This window comes from Ochotona curzoniae, unplaced genomic scaffold (assembly GCF_017591425.1).
Source record: "Ochotona curzoniae isolate NIBS_2020 unplaced genomic scaffold, NIBS_Ocur_1.0 contig_2861, whole genome shotgun sequence".
NCBI classification, from domain to species: Eukaryota; Metazoa; Chordata; class Mammalia; order Lagomorpha; family Ochotonidae; genus Ochotona; species Ochotona curzoniae.
This window is the reverse complement of record NW_024465620.1, coordinates 1,253,661-1,271,111: the sequence shown is the minus strand read 5'-3', so window position 1 is coordinate 1,271,111 and position 17,451 is coordinate 1,253,661. Positions and strand designations below refer to the sequence as shown.

General features: G+C 58.6%; 1 protein-coding gene across 1 annotated transcript; it reads left to right on the top strand.

The window, feature by feature from the left end:
- The first annotated feature begins 2,767 nt into the window (after positions 1 to 2,767).
- On the top strand, positions 2,768 to 17,395 carry PLEKHA4 (pleckstrin homology domain containing A4). Its single transcript, XM_040977913.1, has 19 exons — positions 2,768 to 2,858; positions 3,758 to 3,865; positions 4,926 to 4,998; positions 5,094 to 5,194; positions 5,350 to 5,459; positions 5,978 to 6,193; positions 7,505 to 7,784; positions 8,515 to 8,589; positions 10,674 to 10,721; positions 10,832 to 10,912; positions 11,072 to 11,221; positions 12,054 to 12,152; positions 13,491 to 13,631; positions 14,294 to 14,393; positions 14,463 to 14,539; positions 16,120 to 16,281; positions 16,425 to 16,483; positions 16,887 to 16,999; positions 17,132 to 17,395. The coding sequence occupies exons 1-19, from the start codon at positions 2,775 to 2,777 to the stop codon at positions 17,353 to 17,355; spliced, it is 2,301 nt and encodes a 766-aa protein (XP_040833847.1). The 5' UTR covers positions 2,768 to 2,774; the 3' UTR covers positions 17,356 to 17,395.
- Positions 17,396 to 17,451: the final 56 nt, after the last annotated feature.

The window sequence follows — 17,451 nt, the reverse complement described above, 5'->3', positions numbered from 1 at the left end:
CGTCACGCGGAGGGGCGGAGTTCCGAAAGGGCACGGCGGTGGTGGGTGGGGAAGCGAAGATGGAGACGGGAACTTAGTGACGGGGATTCCGGGCTGCGTCCGGGACGTCAGGGCGGCATTTCCCCGTCCCGCACGTGGACCTGGTGGGCGAGCCCGGCTGAGCCCGTGCGCTGGGCGGCCCGCACCTGCCCCGGCTGCTCCCATTCCACAGATGAGGAAGTTGAGGCTTGCCCGGGGCTCACAGCCCACCCCGACTGCGAGGCGGGTCCCTCGGCGGCTGCGACCGCCCTGGCCGCGTGGTGGGTGCCCAGCAGGTCGGGTGCATGCGGGCAGGGCTTCAGACTCCTGCCCAGGCCGAGGCATGACCCCACGCCTCCGTGTCACTGGGTTCAAGCCTAGCCAACACACTTACGTGGAAATTAAAATAAAAATTACTTCTTTTACTTACCACTTTTTTTTTTCAGGTGATGACAACTTTTTGGCACTCATGTTGAAATTCACATCACTAGGTCATACGGTGGCATAGCTGAATAATCCTCCACCTACAGTGTAGGCATCCCATATGGGTGCCGGTTCTAATCCCAGCAGATCCACTTCCCATCCAGCCCTCTGCTTGTTTTCTGGGAAAGCAGTGGAGGAACCTTGGGAACCTGCACCCACGTGGGAGACCTTGGGAACCTGCACCCACGTGGGAGACCCGGAAGAAACTCCTGGCTCCTGGCTTTCGGATCAGCTCAGCTTGGGCCGCTGTGGCCACTTGAGGAGTGAACCAGCAGGTGGAAGATCTTTCTGTCTCTCCTCTGTAAATCTGTCTTTCCAATAAAGATAAATACATCTTTAAAAAATGATAATGTCTTCAAATATATATTAATTATGTATTTAAAAGAGCATCAGAAAGTGGGAATATATAAAAATAACGGTATATTTCCTTCTGCTGATTCATTCTTCAGATGGTTGAAAATAACCAGATCCAGGCCAGTCCAAAATCAGAAAGAAGAACTCCATGAGGGTCTCCCAAGCGGGTGAAGGCACTTGGGCCGTGCTGTTGCCTCCCAGGTGCATCAGCGGGGAGCTGGAGCCAGAGATGTGAGATGCTGGCACCAGAGCCAGGGCTCCGATCAGCTCTGACACAGGACCTGCGTGTTCCGGGTGGCAGCACTGTGCCTGCCCTGGCTGTGAACATCTTTGCAACGTGATGTTTTGGGGTGGAAACTTTAGCTATGACTGGGTAACACTTGGTGTGGGTGACACAGCTCACGTCCTGTCCCTCTCCCCTACCTGATCCATAATCAAACAGGTCCAGAAGTCCCGTCTCCCTCCCAAGGGGGTTATTATCCTTGACCTGGAACAGAATTCCTATCTGGATCTGAGATGGAGACTTGGCACCGGCCGCTTGACCCTGCCCCAATGGGGCTCCAGGAATCCGGGCCACTCCCTTCTCCCTGGGGAGCTGGGATGAACCGCCCCCAGCCCCACCCAAACAGTGCCACACTGCAGCCCTGAGCAGTCCCGGACTCACACCTTCCCAGGCGCCCAGGAGTCTGCAACCCCAACCCCAATCACCCCAGGACTTCAAGTGGCTGAGTCTCCATTCTGTGTAAAACTCAGGTGCCCTCGCTTCAGTGCACCAATGCCCTCCAAACACGGAGGGCACATCCTCCCACAGCCATGGCCCATAGGGTCCCTGGAGGTTAGGGGACCCAGCCTTTCCCTCAGCTGTGGGGGCAGCAGAGCTGCAGGGGTCAGGCTGTGGTGGGGAAGCCAGAAGGGGCGGGGACAGCTGGGACTGGGAGGGGAGACAACGGCGTGGGCGGCTGGCAGAGGCAGGGAAAGACCAGCCGAAAGGAAAGAGAAACGGAGAGGGAGGAAGAGAAAGCGAGGGGAATCGGAAAAGAGTGAGTGTGAGGGGGAGAGTCGGGGCAGGAGAGAGAGAGAGAGAGAGAGAGAGAGAGGGGTGCGCGGGGTGGGGGCAGTGTGAGGGGGAGAGACAGGGCAGGTCAGAGAGAAAGAAAGAGAGGGAGAGAGATGTTAAGGAAGAAATTGTGACTCTGAAAGAGACAAGCGGGGAAACAGGGTGGTTGAGTGGAGAGAATGAGAGAGAGAGAGACTGGGAGAGACAGGGGCAGAAGGTGAACTGGGGGACAGGCATTCTGAAAGGGAGAGCAAGTGAGGAGGAGAGGAGGGTGACAGGAGACAAGAGACAGGAAGGGGACGAGTGAGCAGGTGAGAAGAGAACCGGAGGCCTGGGAGAGACAGTTCCCGAGGGACACGAAGGAGGGGAGACTCCTATCGCTGGGCACCCCCCAGCTGGGTAAGCTGGGCTGGAGGGTGAGGGGCGGGAGGGGCTGGCTGGGGCACATTCCTGCCATGGTGGTGACCAGCTTGATTCAGACAGCTGGCCCTGGGGGGACTGGAGATGGGCATGGGGCAGCAGGAGCCAGGTAGCTGGGGTGCAGCCGGAAGGAGGCAGGGAATGGGGGTCCTTAAGCTCAGAGAAGGTCAGATTCCTGGCCTCGGCACAGTGAGCAGGAATAAAGGGGCCCCTATGATCTGGCCCGGCCCGCAGACAGCTGCCCCCTCCCCGCAGCTGCCTCTGCCGCCTACCTCCCTTGGCATGGCTCTCGGTATGCAGTCACCCCCAGCCCCCCACACCCTGAAACAACAGCCTCTTTCTCCTGAACCTCCTCTGACCTCCGACCCCCTGAACCTATCCCGGTCGCCAGCAGGGTCACCCACCGAAACACAGCCCCTTTCTTCCCCTCCCCATGGCCTTGATGGAGGAAGGCAGGCCCTGGAGCAGCCTGAGCCCGGCCAGCAGCGCCTCCACCATCTCCTCGCTCAGCACCCTCAGCACCAAGGTTTGAGCTTCCTGGTGGGGCCTGGGAGGAAGGCAAAACAGTGGGCTTTCCATTCCCCCTGTTCCCTGGCGCTGGGTTCTCAGCCACCTGGAAGACTGTGGTTGTCAGGGACCAGCGATGGCAATGGGGGCTGGCTGACCCCATAGGCTCCCAAGTCGGCCCCCAGCCCAGCCCCGACCCCACCCTCCCTCCGATTTTCCTTTCTAAACCAGAGAAGCAACTTCTATTGCTTAACTTGGGTCCACTCCCTAGCCGTGAGGCCCCTCTAGGTGGTTGTGGGGGACACTAAGGGCCCAGAGGTACTGAATTGTCTGGAGTTCCCTTCCGAGCCTCATCTCCTTGCACTCCTGTTCATATGTCCCCAGCTCCCCCAAGTTCAGGGTCCTAAGACTCAATCCCAACCCCAGCTTTACTTCCAAGGACGGCAGCCAGCAGGGGATCCGTGTACATCGGGGTGGGCTGCCGCAGCTGAGCAAAGTGGATCGGGGTTTGGGAGGAGGACCTGAAAACTGCACCGTGCCTGTGATGGTCACGGGGGCAGTGTCACCATGTGGCTCCTTGGACAAGGCAGGGACTCAGCTGACCGACTGCGGCCCCTCCCCACCAGTATTCCCGGGTCAGGTGCCACACCCATGGCTCCCTTGGCTAAAGCGTCCCTTCTGCAGAGCAGACTCCAGATTCCCAAACTCCCTCCCGCAGCCTCTTCCGAAGGTCTTCGGAACGCCTTGCTCCTCCCACGCCCCCATCCCCGCTTCGTGTTGTGTCTGTGAGTGGTGCACTGACGCCCCACCCCGGTTACTCCCTGACCTGGGCAGGGCAGCTGACTGAGGCAGGGCCTGCGGCTACGCCTCCTCAGGCCATCTCAAGGCCCCGTTCACTTCTGTCCCTTCTCTCCTCAGAAGCCCACCCGGGCGGTCAACAAGGTGCATGCCTTTGGGAAGAGGGGCAATGCTCTCAGAAGGGACCCCAACCTGCCCGTGCACATCCGTGGCTGGCTTCACAAGCAGGTAGAGTGAGTGGGGAAGGACAGGCTACTGCAGGTGGGGCTCTGCCTGTCCACCACCTCTGCCTGTCCACTGCCTCTGCCTGTCCACCGCCTCTGCCCTTCCAAGTCCCCACCTACGATCCCGTTCTGTTATCCCTGCCTCTCTCCTTGTCTGATTAATTTTATATGCTGGCTCCTTCATCCGTTCACTCAATGACAACTTCTGTGGCACACACCACGTTCCCGGTCCCAGGACACACACCATATAAATGAGATGCCAGATGGGAGCAGAGACAGATGTGTAATTAGTAACTACCTAAGCCCGGAGTTCATGGCAGGGGACAGGAAGTGGCTGTAAAGCAACAGTGGACCAGCAGGGGCATTTGGCGCAGTGGTTTAGCCGGGCGTGGGATGCCCGCACCCCCCTCGTAGCACCTGACTTGGAGTTCTGATTCTGCCCTATATTCCAGCTTCCTTGGTAGGCAGTAGGGCAGGAGATTCCAGATTTACTCCCAAGCTCTACCACCCACGGAGGGGACCCGGTTGGGCTCTGGGCTTGGGGAGGCTGGCCAGACCCCAGCTACTGTGGATTTTGGGGGAGTGAAGTCGTGCATACAAGATTCCTCTTCTTCAAATAACATGAAATAAAACCTCTAAAAAATGAAAGCCCCTGGCCCCGTGGGATACATCATCTCATTTGCACATTCTCATGACTTCACAAGCCCCAACTGACAAATGAGAAATGTGAGGGGCCCAGCGGGGGAAACAGCTCGTCCCAGGGCCTGGGTTAACAGCCACGGCCTTGGAGTCACTCCTGAGCTGGTGTGTCCAGGATCCATGGCAGCTCTGCTCCCACGCACGTCCAGCCATGATGCTGCTGCCCCCAACACGTGGCTGCATACCTCCGTTTTGGGGTGGCTGCTCCTGAACCCCCCCACCTTGCCTCCATCTGTCTCCAGGCCCCCCTCAGTAGGTCTCCATCCATCTCCCCACACAGCCCTCTCTCTGGGTCTCTGTCTCTTGCTTTGCCCACTTCTGTCCCCGTGTCACCGTCTCCTCCCTCCTCTACCGGTCTCCCCCAGGACAGCTCTGGACTCCGGCTCTGGAAACGCCGCTGGTTCGTCCTCTCCGGCCACTGCCTCTTCTATTACAAGGGTCAGTGCCCAAGCTGGTGCTGGGGATGGGTCCCTCCCTGCTCCCCAGCCTCTTGGCCGCCTGCTGCTGTGTGACCCCAGCCCCCCTCTTTGTAGACAGCCGCGAGGAAAGTGTTTTGGGTAGCGTCCTGTTGCCCAGCTACAGTATCAGGCCGGATGGGCCGGGCGCCCCCCGAGGCAGGCGCTTCACCTTCACGGTGAGTGGGGCCACCCCATCCCGACCCCAGGGGACCGGAGAGGGATGCATGCGTGGGTGTGAGTGACCCACCACTGGAGATCCAAGGTCAGGCCCAGGGTCTCGGGCGGCGTCCTCCAGGCCCCAAGCCCGTGCCAAGGCCTGTCTCTCCGGCAGGCCGAGCACCCAGGCATGAGGACGTACGTTCTGGCCGCGGACACGCTGGAGGACCTGCGGGGCTGGCTGCGCGCACTGGGCAGGGCCTCCCGTGCGGAGGGGGACGATGGGTGAGCAGAGGCCCAGGCCGCGGGCCCTGACCCTGAACTTCCATTCCAGAGGAATTCTTATCACCTCAGACCTCCTGCTCTGGACCGTCCACCTGCCGGTCACCCAGGCCACTCAGGCCCCACCCCCAGAGAATCCTTCCAATCAGCATAGAGACTCTCCCTCCAGCCCCGCCCCCAGGCTCGCGCTCCAATCAGACTCTCCTAGCCATGCATGCATGCCCCCCCGCCGGTCATCTGATTGGCTCCTTCAGAAGCCTCTCTCGAGGGCGACCACCTAAGTCAGGTCCCCTGGGAGCCAAGGTCAGGATTTAACGTGACTGATGGTCTTCTAGGGTCGCCTGTCCCGATTCCCAGGGTGGACCTGGATCCCCGTGGCTTGGCTGGGGCCTAGCACGCGTGGCTTCCCCATTCAGGGCCTCCGTCCCTCGGGAAGCCCACCGGCCCTCTTCCTGTGAGGAGAGCAGAGGCTGCCCCCATTCCGCGAGGAGGTGACACCTCTGTGTGCCCCGGCTCTCTAGCGGGAGACCCAGGTCCCCGGCGCGTGCCCAGCCTGCGGAGGGCCCCGGCGGCCCGGGAGGCCCCCCAGAGGGGAGCAGAGGGGAAGAGAGGCGTGTCTCCGAGTCCCCGGAGGTGGCTCGACTCTCCAGAGGCCGTGGCCGGCCGCGGCTGCGCACCCCCAGCCCCACAGCTGACCTGCAGTGCGGACCGCGCACCCGGAGGGCGGGAAGCCCGGAGTGAGTGCTGCAGGGCTGGGAGAGGGAGGGCGTGGCCTGCCGGAAGGGCGTGGCCTGCCGGAAGGGCGTGGCCAGCACCGTCGGGCGTGGCCGGGAGCGGGAGGGCAGGGCCTGCGTGAAGGGCGTGGTCGGGAGTGGGGCGGTGCCTGGGGGTCGGGGAGGGGCCTGTGAGAAGGGCGGGGCCGGGAACGAAGTGGGGCGGGACCGGGAACCACATCGGCGCGTGACCTGGCGCCTTCTTGAGGTGTGACCTCTGAGAAGGGCGGGACCGGAACTGGCCAGAGGAGGGAATGGCCCCTTTTGGGGGCGTGGCTTGGCGGCATTGAATGGGGCGTGGGTTCGCGAGAAGGCGGGCCGTGAGCTGAGTGGGGCGGGGCCTATCGGCAGCTGAGGGCGTGGCCTGCGCGATGGGCAGGGCCTGGCTCCCCTGGGCGTGGCCTGGCGTGTTGTCAGGGGGATTATGAGCAGAGGGGATTATCCACCCTCCTGGAAGTCGTTCTAATGCAGACGCCAGGAAGGGGTGGGTAGGCAGTGGCTCAGGATCTGGCCTGGAGAGAAGGATCCTTGTCTTGCGGGACTCTGAGGCCTGGAGGAGGGAGGTACTTGGGGCTGCCCTGGCAGAGTGGGTGTGAGTGTGTGTGTGGGCGTGTGTGTGGGCGTGTGTAGGTGTGTGTGGATGTGTGGGTGTGAGTATGAGTGAGTGTGTGAGTGTGTGTGTGTGTGAGTGGGTATGTGTGTGTGAGTCAGTGTGTGTGGGGGGGTGTGTGTGGGTGTGTGGGGAGGTGTGAGTGGGTGTGTGGGGAGGTGCGAGTGGGTGTGGGGTGTGTGTGTGTGTGAGTGGGTATGTGTGTGTGTCAGTGTGTGTGTGTGGGCGTGGGTGTGGGTGTGTGTAGGTGTGTGTGTAGGTGTGTGTGTATGTGTGGGTGTGTGAGTGTGTGTGTGTGAGTGGGTGTGTGTGTGAGTGGATATGTGTGTGTGAGTCAGTGTGTGTGGGGTGTGTGTGGGTGTGTGGGGAGGTGCGAGTGGGTGTGGGGGTGTGTGTGTGTGAGTGTGTGGGTGTGGGGAGGTGCGAGTGGGTGTGTGTGAGTGGGTGTGTGAATGTGTGTGTGGGTGTGTGGGGAGGTGCGAGTGTGTGTGGGCGTGGGTGTGTGTAGGTGAGTGTGTGAGTGGGTGTGTGTGAGTGGGTATGTGTGTCAGCGTGTGTGTGTGGGGTGTGTGTGGAGGAGCGAGTGGGTGTGTGTGGGTGTGTAGCCGGGCGGAGTGGGTCGCGGGCTCCAGCTGACTCAGTATCCTGCCTTTCTCCTCCCGCAGCCTCTTCACAGCCCTGTCCGGCCCTCCGTCCCCTCTGAGTCTCCCGCGTCCCCGCTCGGCCCCGGTGCGGCGACCTCCTCCTTCCTCAGGAGAAGCAGCACCCCCTGTGCGACCGCACACCCCCATGAGTCGCATCGATGTTCGGCCTGCTTCGGAGTGGGGCCCCCAGCGCCAGAGCCTCTCCCGGCCCGCGACACCCCGCCGAGGACCCTCGTCGGAGCCTGCAGGAGGAAGGTCCTCCAGGAGCCCCCAGCCCTGGAGTCCGGAGCCCAGAACACAGGCGAGCAGAGCGCAGACGCCTCTCGGGGTTGGGGTGTGTGCTGCTCAGGCCGCGTCCTTGGCAGTAGGCGCAATGCGGTGCCTAAAGGGCACCTTGGTTCAGCTGGGAAGGAATGGACTCAGGCATGGCAGTGTCCTGCCGGGCCTTTCTCCTTGAACACCATGGAGATTGCAGTGCAAGACAGTCTGACAAACTCAGTCTGAGAACCTTCCCAGTTGGTCCCCAGCTTTTTTCTCTGAGCATCATGGGATTGTACTAAAAATATACATAACTTTTATCAGCCCTTGGGGCTGTGTGGTCAGGCGAGAGCATATTTTTTTTCAGATTTATTTATTTTTATTGGAAAGGCAGATATACAGAGAGGAAAATCTTCCATCCGATGATTCACTCCCCAAGTGAGCGCAATGGCTGATGCTATGCCGATCTAAAGCCAGGATCCAGGAACTTCTTCCGGGTATCCCATGTGGGTGCAGGGTCCCAAGGCTTTGGGCCTACTTCTACTGCTTTCCCAGGCCACAAGAAGGGAGCTGGATGGGAAGCAGGGTAGCCAGGATGGCGGCTGACACTGCCCATTCACTCTGTCATCCTGGGAAGTCCCTCCAATGGGCTCTGTGTCGCCATGGTGCCACCAAAGGCCTCCTAAGACACGGCAGCTCTGGCCATGGTTGCTCCAGTACTGGCTGTGAAGGCAGGCCGTGTCTGAGCGTCTCTATTCTCATACTCTTTCCAGGTCCCCTCGGGTTCTGCCACTTACCTGCAGCTCCCTCCGCGCCCTCCCGGGACCCGGGCCTCCATGGTTTTATTGGTAGGTACCCTGGTACACCCCAAGTCTCCAGAGCACCCCCTTGCTTTCTGTACTCCATAGGATCTACTCCCTGACCTACAGTGCTTAAGAAAGACTGGGGATTTTTTTTTCAAGATTTATTTATTTTTATTGCAAAGTCAGATTTATAGAGAGAAGGAGAGACATTGGTTTATTCCCCAAGTGGCTGCAACAACTAGCCATAGCTGAGCTGATCCGAAGCCAGGAGCCAGGAGTCATTTCCTAGTCTCCCATGCGGTTACAGGGTCCCAAGGCTTTGGGCCATCCTTGAATGCTTTCCCAGGCCACAGGCAGGGAGCTGGAAGGGGAGCAGAGCAGCTGGGACATGAACAATGCCCGTGTGGAATCCTAGTGCATGCAAGGCAAGGACTTCAGCCTGACTGGGAAATTTCTTTTAAAAGATTTATTTATTTTTATAGGAAAACACATTTACAGAGAAGAGAGACAGAGAGGTAGATATATGTGTATATATATTTCTAGGGCACAGTGATGAGGGCTTTCAGCTGGCAGGGGTGACACTTCCTGGCGACAAGGCTCAGGAGGGCCTGAGGAGCCCTCTGTGGCGTTCAAGAAATTCTTGTAGCAAGAGGGGGTGGTTGGAAGGGCTGTCATTCTGTAAAAGTAGGCCTTGTGGGGACCCCCGTCCAAGTGTGCTGTGGAGTGGCTACATACAGCCATGGGGAGGGATGCTTGGGGTGGCTGGGTTGAAAGTGCAGCACCCGGGATTTGAACCAGCGCTGGTGTTACAAATGGTGGCTCAACCCCCAGCACTATGAGGGCAGCCCCCTGTAGTTCATTAAAAAAAATCACTTAATGAGAAGGCAGATTCATAAAGTCTTCCATTCGCTGTTTCACTCCTCAAATGAGCACAACAGCCAGAGCTGAGTTGATCCAAAACCAGATGCCTGGTGCTTCTTCTGAGTCTCCCATGTGGGTGCAAGTTCCCAAGGGTTCAACCCATCTTCTGCTGCTTTTCCAGGCACAGACAGGATGGAAAGTGATGCAGCTGGACACGCACAGGTGCCCATAAGGGATCCGGTGCTTGTGAGGGGAAGATTAGCCAATCAAGGCATTGTGCCGTGCCCATCGGTTATGCTCTGTGTAGGGTGCAGTGTGCAAGACAGTGCGGTTTCCTTGGGACATCTCCCGTCCGCACGTCTCTGGAAACCAGTGTTCTACTTCCTGTTCCTACGAGTTTAGCTGTTACCTCATACATACAGAATCGTGCAGCATCCATCTGGGGAGGACTGGCGTTTTTGCTGGAGCACAGGCTCTGCAGGCTTCCTCCTTGTTTCCCGAAACAGGATTTCCTGTTTTTAGGAATGGTATCTGTGGGGAGAGAGCCCATTGGATCGTTCATGCATCCCTGGATGGGCACTTTGTATCTGTGTTTGGCTACTGTTGGTAATTCTGGATGAACAAACACCTCTTCAAGATCCTGCTTTGCATTCTTTTGGAGATAAGCTGATGTTCCAAAGCCACTCAAATGGCTACTAATCTCACTGCATCGTCATTAATGCCGTAGAGATTGCTGCTCACTTATGTCCCTCCACGTGGCATCTGGCAACCCTCGATGCCCCTTCACTCTGTAGGCCCTGTGGGCAGAGGGACACAGATCTGCTTCCTGTCCTTCCCTTTTCCTTTTTCACAGCTCTGCTCGGTAGCTCCAGTGCTGTGTCCAACCCCGGAGGTCACAGTTGGCCTCTGCTATTTACTGTCAATATCTGACCTCATCGATCCCATCTGAGGTCTTGGGGGGTTAGCTAAAGCTTAGAAGGAAGCTAATAAGCGGGCCCGGCGCGGTGGCGCAGTGCTTAAGGTCCTCACCTTGCACGCCCGGGATCCCATATGGGCGCCAGTTCTAATCCCGGCAGCCCCGCTTCCCTTCCAGCTCCCTGCCTGTGGCCTGGGAAAGCAGTCGAGGACGGCCCAAAGCTTTGGGACCCTGCACCTGCGAGGGAAGCTAATAAGCAGAAATTGTGCATTAGCTGGGGGTGAGGAGGTGGGTGTGTTACAGCGGGAACCTCTGTGTGCCCTTTGACCTTTGATTCTTTCCCCCTCCGCAGCCAGGTCCGCCCTTGGACTCAACCTTCCAGCAAAGCATGGAGACAGATGTAAGTTCTCCCAGATCGTGAGTTCCTAGGGGAGAGAATGTTCTAGATGGTGGTGGCAAGGGGCTGAAGAAGGCTCCATGGAAAGCTTCTGTCCCTTATTTCCCCTCCAGACTCTGTTGACCAAGTTATGTGGGCAGGACCGGCTCCTGAGGCGGCTGCAGGAGGAGATCGACCAGAGGCAGGAGGAGAAGGTGCTGGGCCACAGAGGGCATGGCCTGTGCCCTGGTCCAGCGCTTTCCATGACCACGGGAGTCGGGACCCTGGCGGATGGCGAGGATGTGGCGGGGGCAGGGGACACTCCCCTGGGCCTGGGTGTGGTTTGCAAGGCTCACTACCTGCTCTGACTGCAGGAGCAGCTTGAAGCAGCCCTGGAGCTGACCCGGCAGCAGCTGGGCCAGGCGACCAGAGAGGCTGGGGCTCCCGGGAGGGCCTGGGGTCGCCAGCGCCTCCTACAGGACCGACTGGTCAGCGTGAGGGCCACCCTCTGTCACTTGACTCAGGTGAGCCTTGGGGAAGGAGGGTCCGTGTTGGGGAGACCTGGGGTCAGAGGAGAGGAGGTTCTTCACGTTCTAGCTGCTGGACTGTCCCAGACAGGAGACAAGCCGGCAATCACAGCTTAATTTAGCATTTGAAGAGGGTGTAGAGAGAGTGATGGACCCAGCCTGCTGGGACCGGACTTCCCTCTGGGACTGGGGAAGGGAGCCAGGGGTCACTGCTACCTGCCATCTAGAGCTGGGCCAGGTGGGAACCAGAAGCCAGGAGCTTCTTGCAGGTCTCCCACACAGGTGCAGGGTCCCAAGGCTTTGGGCTGTCCTCAACTGCTTTCCCAGGCTACAAGCAGGGAGCTGGATGGGAAGTGGAGTAACTGAGACACAAACCGGCATGCATATAGAATCCTGGCACTTGAAAGGAAAGGATTAGCCAATTGAGCCATTGTGCCAGGCCCTAAACATTTTTCAAGATTTCCATCAGCCTTACATAGATGAGTGACCTTAGAAAAGCTACTTAACCTTTCTGGGCCTTCAGGTGCCTCACCAAAATGCCAATTTTCTTTGTAAAATCATTGCGAAGGTCACATGTACATGTGTAAATGAATGAATGAATACTTAAAATGTAGTGAAGTAACTGTTACTTGGCTATCATGATGATTTGCACATAAAGCAGACAAATACTGACCTACTGAGATGATTGTTGGGATGGCTAAAATGGAGGTGCTCCCTAGGGCTTCTCCAGCCACCCCTGGGAATGGGTGCCCAGGCCTCCCCAGATGGCATGCTGAAAGATCTTGTCAGGGGAAGCGCTAACCTGTATCTCCGTGTTCTGGGGCCCAAGGACCGAGAGCGGGTGTGGGACACCTACAGTGGCCTGGAGCAGGAGCTGGGCACCTTGCGAGAGACACTGGAGTATCTACTGCACCTGGGGTCACCGCAGGTACTTCCCGCTGCTGAGGCCCCAAGCCCCTTTGCTCCACTCCGAGCGCCTCCGGAAGCATCTTGTCCTCTAGGTGGGGGATCCGCCCTGTCCTTGCTGAGGGCCCTGTGGAGCTCAGGCCCTGCCTTTGGGTCAGAGTCAGCCGGAGCCACCGTCCCCTCTGGTCCCGACCTCCTCTTCCTCTGGGGCCAAGCCCTGCTCATGTCATCACAGCCTCTCGGCCTGGTCCCCACGGGACACGTGCAGCTTTTGCTGTCTGTGGCCTGGCTTTCATGTTCCCTGCAGCCCCTGGACTTTCAGGTTCCAGACCCAATCTTTTATGTTCATGCTCCACTGCTAAAACGTTAGCCCACTGCTGAGCTGCAGACACAAAGCCGAGGGGTTCAAAATCATGTATGTTTACTTGAAGACCTTAACTTAAATAGTATGTATTTTATATATATATATGTATATATATTCATTTGTATTGAAAAAGCAGATTTACAGACAGAAGGAAAGACACAGAGAAAGATCTTCCATACACCGGTTCATTCCCCAAATAGCTGCCACAGTTTGAGCTGAGCTGATACAAAGCCAGGAGCCAGGAGCCTCCTCCAGGTCTCCCATGTGGGTACAGGGTTCCAAGGCTTTGCATTGTCCTTTACTGCTTTCCCAGGCCACAAGCAGGGAGCTGGATGAGAGGTGGAGCAGCTATGACACAAATCATTGTCCATATGGGATGCCAGCTCTAATAGGCAGACAATTAGCCAGTTGAGCCATCGTGCCGACCCCAACCTTCACTCCGACTTCACTCTTCACAGATTCAAACCCCCCTGTCTTCACTCTAAGCCCCTCCCAGCTCCTCCTAATTTCTACTGCCTGTGGAGTTAAGTACCCCTGGACGGCAGCAAACATAAAGGGAACAGTGTGCCTCACCCAGGAACGTGAGGTTAGCTTAACGCATGGAAACCAGATCGCACGTTTCACCACACTTAACAAAATAAAGGCACGGATGCGAGAAAGCACTGTCCTGAGAGAGTGAAAGGGAGAGGGGAGGGACGTCCCTTGATCGGCTCGCGGTACCAAGCCCACTGCGACAGGACAACAGGACTGGAGCGTCAACAAGTGAGACCTTATCTTTGCTCTCAGCAGGAGGGTGTGCACTCTACTCTGGATGGATCAGACAAGTTTGTTTGTTTTTAGACAGAGTTACAGAGAGAAGGAGAAGCAGAGAGACTCTTCCCCACTGGTTCACTCCCCAAATGGCCGCAAAGGCCAGAGCTCGGCCAGTCTGACGTCAGGACCACCAGGCTCCTGCATTTCCCCACGTCTGAATAGAAAACTCCGTCCTTCCCCCAGGACCGAGCCTCGGCCCAGCAGCAGCTGTGGATGGTAGAAGACACACTGGCAGGTCTGGGGAGCCCCCGGAGGCCGCCCCCTCACCCCGAGCCCGACTCGCCGTCCCCTGCGCTCCAGGGGGAGGAGTCGTCAGAGAGGGAGGTGAGACATCACACACACACACACACACACACACACACACGGCTTCCTCTCCCATCCCGTGAGCCCCTGGCACACCCCACCCCTCCCGCCTGTCTCCTAGGTTAGCCCTTAGCAGGGTGCTGGCCTTGCACTTGGCCACATAACCAGCGTCGGGAGCTGCACCACTCACACTGCACAGCCAGGTTCCGGGGGCTCCTGCAACCACGGATGCTCGGGTTTCTGTACAGCACTGGGCAGTGGTCATCAGTTGTTGACCATATATGTGTGTGTGTGTGTGTGTGTGTGTGTGTGTGTGCGTGTGCGCACGTGATCTACTTTGTGCATCTGAATGAGAGAAGAGAGAGATCTTTCAACTACTGGTTCACTCTCCATATGTCCTCAGTAGTGGGGGTAGGGCAGACTATGCTGGCTGCCAGGAACTTCATCTTGGCCTCCCATATGGAGGTAAGAATCCAAGCTCTTGAGCCATCTACTGCGTCCCAGGCGCATTAGCTGGAGGCTGGATTGGAGGTGCACAGTAGCTGGAATTCCAGTACCAGATGTGGGTGTCCCCAGCAGTGGGTTAAACTACTGTGCCACAGTAGTACCACTGCTGCCGTTGCTACGTGCTTGAAAAATGGCTGTGGTCATAACAAGCTGTGCCCCTCTCCTGGCCCCTCCAGAGCCTGCCAGAGTCCTCGGACCTCAGCTCCCCACGCTCTCCAGAGACAGACTGGGGGAGGCCGCCTGGGGCTGACAGAGACCCGGCCAGCCCTGGTGCAGGTGAGCATGCTGCTGGGGCAGGAGGCCCGTGGTGTCCCCAACCTCACCAAGAGTGTTCCATCCTTGCAGGTCTTGGGTCTCCAAAGGTGTCCCAGGCGTCCAGCCCAGAGGGTCCCTGCTCTGCCTCTCCACAGCCAGGAGCCAAGGTGGGCCATCTACAGAGTGCCCTTAGGGATGTGTCTTTTTTTTTTTTTTTAAGATTTATTTTATTTTTATTGCAAAGTCAGATATACAGAGATCTTCCGTCCAATGATTCACTTTCCAAGTGACCACAATGGCCAGTGCTGTACCGATCTGAAGCCAGGAGCCAGGAGCTCTTCCAGGTCTCCCAGGCGGGTGCAGGGTCCCAAGGCTTTGGGCCGTCCTCCACTGCTTTCCCAGGCCACAAGCAGGGAGCTGGATGGGAAGTGGGGCCACCGGGATTAGAACTGGTGCCCATATGGGATACCAGCGCATTCAAGGCGAGGACTTTAACCACTACGCTATCGTGCTGGGCCTGAAGTTTCTTTTTATCCATTTATTTGACAGGCAGAAAAGCAGTGACAAAAAAAAAAAAATTGTATTGATTTATTTTGAAAGTTGAAAATTACAGAGAGAGGGTGAGACAGACATCTTCCATCTGCTGGTTCACTTCCCAAACGGCCACAGTGGCCAGGCCACAGCTAGGAGCCAAAAGCCAGGAACTTCCTTCAGCACTCCCATGTGGGCTATCTTTCCCAGGCCACCAACAGGGAGGGCACTGGAAGCAGATCGCTTGGCACAAGAATCAGTCCTTCTCTAGGGTGTTTGCATGGCAGACGGCAGCTTTACCCGCAGCAGCACAATGCTAGCCCCCAAACAGAGAGAGATCTGAGTGACTGGTTCCCTCCCCAAAAGTCCACCTGCGGGCCCGGCACGGTGGCGCAGTGGTTAAGGTCCTCGCCTCGCACGCCCGGGATCCCATATGGGCGCCGGTTCTAATCCCGGCAGCCCCGCTTCCCTTCCAGCTCCCTGCCTGGTGGCCCGGGAAAGCAGTCGAGGATGGCCCAAAGCTTTGGGACTCTGCACCCGTGTGGGAGACCCAGAAGAGGCTCCTGGCTTCGGATCGGCATAGCATCGACCGTTGCGCTCACTTGGGGAGTGAATCATCGGATGGAAGATCTTCCTCTCTGTCTCTCCTCTCTGTATATCCGCCTTTCCAATGAAAAAATAATAAAAATAAATCTTTAAAAAGTCCACCTGCAGGAGCTGGGCCAGGCCCAGACCAGGAGCGGGTCTCTGGGAAGGCTGCAGCGACTCACTGGCCTTAGCTCTTCCCGCTGTTTCCCTGGGGGAACGCTGGCAGGCAGCTGAGCTCAGCAGTGGACCTGGCACCCGGGCACTCAGCGAGGGGGCGCAGGCTTCCCACGGGCATCGCCAGTGCAGGCCGGCCCCAACGCCAGCACACTGAACTTGCCTCCTCCCTCTTTTCTTTCAATGGTTTGTTCATGGCCTCACAGTTCTGGAAGGGCAAATGTCCAGGACCAGGCTGTGGGCAGGCACCCTGAGCATCCCAGCCCACTCCCACCTCCTCTCGCTCTCCGGAAAGGCACCCGGGCCTGCGGCCAGTGCCTCCCCACGCCTGCTCTGTTCCCTCCATTCCAGCCAAGAGGAGCTGTGGGAGCCACCACAAGGCCCACATGTCCCCAGATATTTGAATTCAGGGTCCTGGGGCCTGACAGTTCCTTCTTGTTGGAATTCGCCCCAGGCCCCCGTGGCACGCCCTCGGATGAGTGCTCAGGAGCAACTAGAACGCATGCGCAGGAACCAGGAACGTGGACGGACCCTCTCCCGTCCGGCCTCCCCGCGACTGCTCACCCTGGGGAGGACTCTGACTCCAACCAGGCGCCAGCCCGACCCAGAGCCAAGGGTGAGGGGCACAGGGCAGTCGGGGTGGGTCCTCTGCCGGGAGTTTGAGTCTCAGTTTCCCAGTCTGTAAAATGGGAGCCCACTGGCTCCCTTCTGGTGGTGGCCTCCAGGTCAGGAGTTCTAATGCCCCCAGTTCCTTTCCAGCCTGGCCTAGGACACACAGGAACCACGAAATGGCTGCGGAGCTCGGGGTCCTGGAGTAGGTAAGGACCCGCCGGGCGAGCCCAGGCGCCAGACGGGAGGGGCAGGCAGTGCCTGAGGCCTCCCGAGGACTGCAGTCTCGAAGCACAAACCTAAAGAGGCCTGGGTTTCTGGGGCAGCTGTAAGACACTCACAAAGTGCTAGGTCCAACAGGAGAACTGCTCTGGCCATAACCTTCCAATCCAGCCCTTTGCCCTTTGGCATAATGACTGGACTACAAATGCCACAGTGCCCAGCATGTGGGTGGAAAAAGACTACACATGCCATCATGCTGCGGGCGGCGAGGGCACCGTGCCCAGTTTGATGTCTCCGAACACACGTGCGGGGAACTACAACTCCCCGAAGCACGCGCGGCACCGCGGTCCTCACCGCACACGCCCCCCACTCAGCCCTTCTTTCTCCTAGTCCCAGGAACCCTGGGCCTTCCTCGCCGATGGCCGCAGGCCACCGGGAGCGGGTCCTCAGCCTCTCCCAAGCCCTGGCCACGGAGGCGTCCCAGTGGCACAAAATCATGCTAGGTGAGGGGCTGGAAGGGCGCTGGGGGTCGCTGTCTGTTGGACTTGGTGGGGAGGGAGTAAGGGCGGGAGTAAGGGCCCCGGGGTGCGTGGTGCTGCATCCGGAACGGCGCCCTCTCCGCGCACCCCATGCAGGTGGACAGCTGGACTCCGGGGGGGACCCGCTCGCCGCGGCTCCATCGGACCCCAGGCCGCAGACTACCCCTGCCTCGACGTCCCCAGTGGCCGACGACCCCCACCCAAGCAGCGGGCGCAGCGGGTGGGAGCCCAGCTGGGGCTCCGGGCCCTCCCCTGCTGCGCTGAGCCCCGAGGAGGACACGTGGCCGCTGCGGGTCACTCTGCTGCAGTCCAGCTTCTGACCCCTGCCCAGGGGGACCCCGGAGAGCGGGGGGCAAGGGGGCAGGATGTGTGTGCGGGCACCACCTGCTGCGTGTCTGGGGGCGCAATCTGTCCTC